The following is a 5,901-nucleotide window of genomic DNA, read 5'->3' as shown; positions in this document are numbered from 1 at the left end:
TTTTTTTTTTTTTTTTTTTTTTTTTTTGGAGACTTCTCAAATCTTTCTCTGAGAGCATGCCCAGTGCAGATAGAAATTATGATGAATTTAGCTGTCAAACTATACTCAGTACTCATAAGCTGACATTTTTCATTGACTTGTAATTGTCCAGGTATATGCACAGTGATATATAGAGAGATTTTAACTGGAAGATTGAAACATACTTTCCTGATAGATGAGTGATGCATCTGCCAAACTTCAAGATGTTTTTTTCTGAATGTGACATTTGCAATTTAGTAAGTTTCTTTAATGTGGTCAAAAGAATATTTTTTTTCCTCTGGGAAATGGCTGGATCATTTTTATTGAAACTTAAAAAAAATCAGGCTAAAGCAGACACCTGGCCTGTACAATGTCAGTTCAGTTTTTTTAAATTTGGCGAAGTGATAAGCCAGTGAAAGGAGGTGCTTAAAATATTGAACAGTTGTAATGGCAGGGTGGCAGTTCTCAACTCAGGTGCCACACCACCCTAGGGTGCTGCCAGATCCTTTGAAGGGTGCCTGAAGGTTGAGGAGATAAACAGGTATGAGGATATAAACCCAGGTTTTGTCTTTCCTGCCTGGAGGCTCCCCCACTCCCCCTGCAGAGCTCCTCTGCAAAGAGGTGAGCACTGTAATAAATAAGTCAGCTTTTGAAATGGTGCTGCTCAATTCACAAGTGTTATGGGAGGGTGCCTGGAATCGAAAATGGTTAAGAACCACTGCTATGGGGGATGCTACTAATTCTACTGACACTTAGGAAATTTTTCTTTGAGGTTGGGCAGTACTACTTCTGTGTATACGTCATCATTATAGCTGTAGATACCACACTGACGCTGTCGATTTGATTACCACAGAAACACAGATTCAGTTAGTACAGCTTAGTGGTTAGAGGCAAAATATTTTTAAATAAATGCTTCTTTGTTCTCTGAATTGAAGGAAAATCCCACAGAATCAGATTTTTGCATTGTTGCTATTCTCTGAAAAGCTATAGATAAGCCTTACACCACTTAGGTATGCATAAATAGCTGGGATGCCTAATGTGTAAGCAAATACTCATGTCATGTATTCAGCTCATCTCTGCGTGCATAGAGCCAGACAGGCATGGTCATATGTACAACCAAATAGCTGACTTGTGTCAGCCCATCAAGCACTTCTATTTCATTTGTTGGTTAGGTGTGCTTACTTCTGTGTATTTAACTTAATACTTAACATAAAAGATTAGGACATAGGACCAACCTGTGTATGTGAAGGGTGTGCTGCTGATTCTGAAAAAGCTGGAATTTGCCATTTAATCTTCAGCTTTTGTACTTTAGCCTGCTCATTGACTCTTGAGAAATTTGTGACAAAAACTTGTGGATATAGTAATGAGTCAAATATTGCCAGTTTTACTTATTGTGCTCTGCTCAGCCAGGATTCATAGTGGGGCGGTCAATCACCAGCTATTTCTGGTTTACTTGTAAAGGAAATGATTTTGTTTACATTTGCTTATCCTCTACGAATCTTGCTCATACTGTATTTTTGTCTACGTTGTTCAGAGCTTAAGAACGAAAATCACATCTGGTTTGTAAATCAGAGCTAAATATGGATATCTCGTTCAGCTGTTTATAGGGTGACTGCCCTCTGTGTTTTATAGGTCTGTAGAGTAGCTTATTTGACATAGTGGTGAAAATCTCAACTGGTTCCTTGTAGGGATCACCTTGGGAGCCTCTACACCCCCACAGTACTCCTGAAATGTAATATTTACCTGATACACTGTAGTTATGACATCTTCAGTAACAAGTGTATTTTTTTCCATTCTTTAGAAATTGCCCCCTGGTTATGTGTGTTTAGAGCTGAGAACGCTGTGGACTTTTCGCAGTTAACATTTGACCCAGGACAGAAAGAACTTATTGCTGGAGCAAGGTGAGAAATATTTCCTTTTTATCACGTTGGGGTCTGTGCTACTGAGCCACATTCTGTGTTCAGCATTCACACAACTCTGCTGCCTTTGGTTATGAAGACCCATTGAACGGGCTGTATCTGAGGTGTCGAGGGTCATGTATTATTATTGATGGTGTGGATACGCAACATGAATGCTATGGAGTAATTCACTCCAGATTTTGTTCCATAGAAAACTTACTTTGTGGTAAGAAGCAGGCACACAACCCAGTCCCTCAAGCTGGCTGCCCAAAATAGGCCCTGTTGTATTGCCTGGCAGCCAAGTAGCTGGGAACCAGTGGGCTACCCCAGGATAACAAAAAGGGAGCTGACTCATACCATGTTTTCAATGAGTAACTTTACTCTGAATGCTAGTGATTTATAGCCTAGTAGGGCTATGCATCATGTGCCTGCTCCACTTCCAGATTGGAAAGTCAATTTATTACATAGTAAATGTGGCATGGGCATGCACCATAACATAGTTTTGAAAGTGCCAAATGGGCACAGAGTACCTAATGACTTGTTCTGTTTTCTTGATTTTGGTAGGCTTGTCCTGCAGGCATTGCACTGAGAATATGATCCTATGGTAGTTAAAGACAGCCTTATTTTAAGACAGCGTGGCAAGAGTTGAGTTCAGGTTACCTTTTTTAGCAGCTTCAAGTGTTGGTTATTCAGTGCTGCTTTTTCCTCTTCTGTGATTGTAGTCATGGTCCAGTGTTGTCATCTACATCTATTAAAGACTCTCAATCAGGCAAGAATAGTATAAGTCTTGAACATTATTTTTTTTCAGTAGGCTATGCATTATGGCAGTGGTTGTCAAATGGTGGTTGATAGCAAAACTTATTCTGGTGCTATGCAGAATTTCTTCTCTCCAAGTAGTAATGCATTTATCAGTTTTCAAACTGAGTTCTTACAATCCAGTAGAACAGTTATGTTTCCAGAGACTTTAATCAAATACACTTAATATTTAAATATATTTTTGGGTGTATTTCTCTTTTTAATTCATAGGGCACCCAAGTTCTCTATATTATGGGTATTGTGTTGCTGCTGTACATATTTGTTTCTGGGCTCAAAACATAATTCACCGTATGGAGAAGTTTAAGAAATGCACTTGGCATCAAACTGTGCCCTGATGCATAAAGACATTTGCAAAGCAGAATTGGCATCAAATTCTGCCTTCAGACCTGGGCAATCTCCATTGTTTGCAGTGAGAGTGCAGTTAGGTATTTCTGGCAAAATTTGCCTATAAAGCTCACATCATTTAAAAAGTTGTTCCGAGGGAAAAATTTTAACCATTCCAGTTTTTAACTTCTTATTTTAAAACGGGAGATTTGTACATACATAAATACATAGTTAGACAGTTAGCAGGCTGAACTTACCATCACAATGACCAGTTTTCTCATTTGTTTTTCACCTTGGGATGGGATTTGGGCTTTTTCTTTTCATTATGTTTGCACAGAGCATGGAGTGGTGTTTGGTCTGTATTTGGAGTCCCTAGGTACTAGAATTGATTAGTCGTAGTATTAATTAGAGTATAAAAAGAAGCTGTTTTATGTATCTGAGGACAAAATTCTGGCTGATACTATTAAATCCATTTCTGTGTAGTATGATTAGTAGATAAATCTTTCTTTGTCTTTCAGCTCATAATAAACATTTGTTTCTAGTTATCTGACAGATACATACTAAAATACTATTCTGTACCTAAAAATTCTAAGTACATAGTTTTGAAGACTACAATAGCAACAATTAGTTATATGAGACTTAGTGTGAATGCAGTCCTTGTTGAGAGCTTTGCATGTTTTGGAAATCACTTCTGACAATGCTGATTAGGTGTATGCTAAATAGTCAGCAAAAGCGTTATGAATTATCTCCTCCTTTTTAACATCATTAGATGTTTTCCCTTCTTGCCCTTAGCACAAGCTGAGGAGAGTTGGGACAGTTGAATGTATTCATTTTTTTGAATGACAAAAGGCTAGACTGTAATAGTTTGGGCCTTTTTGAGGTGAATGCTGTGTAGCAGGGGTGTAGTGCTGTTACTGCTGTTTGGTTAGCTGTGTCTTTATGCATGGTTGGGTTAACAGAGCAGCAACACTTCTGTTTAGACTGCAATGTCTTCACAATGGAAAATTAGGGATGCTTTCACTCTGCCTGGTGGCCAAAAAGGTGGCTATCCAATATGGAGTTATTTAACAATTCATTCTTTAGACATGCCTGTAAGGTCATGTACTCATCCCATTGACAGCTCAGTGTTACTATGCTATGGATTCTCCTTTGTATAGGGGAGTCTTCTAGTGAAGCCAAGTCAGCACATCTACTTTCCTATCACCTGCTGTTCCCACCCCCCATTCCCTGTAGTATATTTCATCCTTCAATTCCAAGATCTTTCATGTGACCTAGAAGCTTTTGCTTTTTTGTTCTTGGGGAGGGAGGGAGGGATGCATATCCCACGGTGTCTGTATTTGCCAGTTTGTTTTCTAATGGCATGTCGATAACTTCTCTTATTTAACTGTGCTGGAAGTCATTCTTGCAACTGTAAATCTACTGTACCAGTAGTTATATTCAGTTTAGGAACATTTATACATCCCCAAATTTTGGAGCAAGAAGAGACAACCCTCTCTTTGAGCACATTCTTTCCCTGAAGATTCAAATCTTTGCTTTCCTGCCAAGGGGACAGTATTGTAGTGGGTTCAGAGTGTTATAGTCATGATAGCCTAGTGAATACGCAAGAAGCAAGGTTTGTTTGGTAATAACATCTTTTACTTGACCTACTTTGTAATTGAGAGAGATGTTACACAAGCAGTCAAGGCATAAAATTCCCAGATTTTCTACCTCAGGTCTGGGTATTTGGTGCCTGAAAGCTTGTCTAACATGTCTATCCAATTATGTAGTTGGTCTAATGAAAGATATTACCATAAAAGCCTTGCTTAGGTCAGTGTTGGCATTATCTTTTAAACCAGGGGTAGCCAGCCAGCAGCACAAGTGCCACAAGTGGCATAGGCAGTCCTTGTGGATGGCACATGACGGACTAGGGAGGAGATGGGCAGCACAGAGGCAGGCAGGACAGGGAGCAGAAAGCAGAGCAGCAGCTTGGTCAGGGAAGCAGAAAGCTAAGCAGATCAGGTAAGGGAAAGTGATCAGAGTGGCTGGCACTCAGGAAGCCACGTGGCATGCCTGCCATAAAGGCTGGCCCCTAGTGCTTTAAACAAAGTGGTCTGGATAAAGCAACAGCGTTATCATGACTTATTCTTTGCCTTATATTTGATGGTGTCATCATAATAATGCAGTTTTTCTAATTACTTGAAAGATTGCCCCTCAGAATTCTTGTGTGATGTGGGAATGCATGGCCTGTCCTAACCTGCAGACTTTTTACCCAAACAGATAGCAAGGAAAAAGTTGTATAGTTTTCATTGCTGCCAGTGGTTCCTTTTGGTAGTGCACTGATTTCCCTTAGGGAATTTAAACTTCTGCCATAAGAAGCCACCACCCATATAGGCCCTTTTGGGCATATTCTGGTCGGTTTGTTAGGTGCATAAGTGGACTAAGGCACCAAACTATCATCCTGTTTCACCCAAAAAACTGTTAATGCAAAAAGTGGATGATGGCTTCTTTTGGTTCTGCTATCATGATGTAAGGGGGTTTAACTGTACCTTCCACTTGCCCCCAAAAAAGTGCTTAGCAAAGTCTCCACTGTAACCAGGTTTGGTATTGTCTTTGGACCATCTGTTTACTTGACAGTAGGCATCAACTTCTTCCAGGATGACCAGAGATTATAAGAAGTGATTGTTTTATAGTAAATGTTGAAACTGAAGCACAACTGTTAGAGCACTTTTGTTTTAAAACAGCATCAATACTTAATACTTATTCTGTCAGCCTACATTGCAAAATAAGATTATATACGTGTGCGCGCGCGCGCGCACACACACACACACACACACACACACACACACACACACACACACACACACAC

At 39.7% G+C, this 5,901-nt stretch overlaps 1 protein-coding gene across 1 annotated transcript in view; it reads left to right on the top strand.

Annotated features, from left to right (window-relative positions):
• The window catches only part of SEMA5A (semaphorin 5A), a 510,735-nt gene that overhangs the window by 49,319 nt on the left and 455,515 nt on the right, over positions 1-5,901 (top strand). The window contains exon 2 of the mRNA XM_019521077.1: positions 1,820-1,919. Within this exon, the coding sequence (XP_019376622.1) occupies positions 1,820-1,919 (100 nt within the window). The remainder of the gene's footprint in view (positions 1-1,819; positions 1,920-5,901) is intronic.

The sequence above is a fragment of the Gavialis gangeticus genome, unplaced genomic scaffold, assembly GCF_001723915.1.
Source record: "Gavialis gangeticus isolate Ggan-Ray unplaced genomic scaffold, GavGan_comp1, whole genome shotgun sequence".
Lineage (NCBI taxonomy): Eukaryota > Metazoa > Chordata > Crocodylia > Gavialidae > Gavialis > Gavialis gangeticus.
Note: the sequence above shows the minus strand (reverse complement) of the source record. Positions and strands in the feature narration are given on the sequence as shown.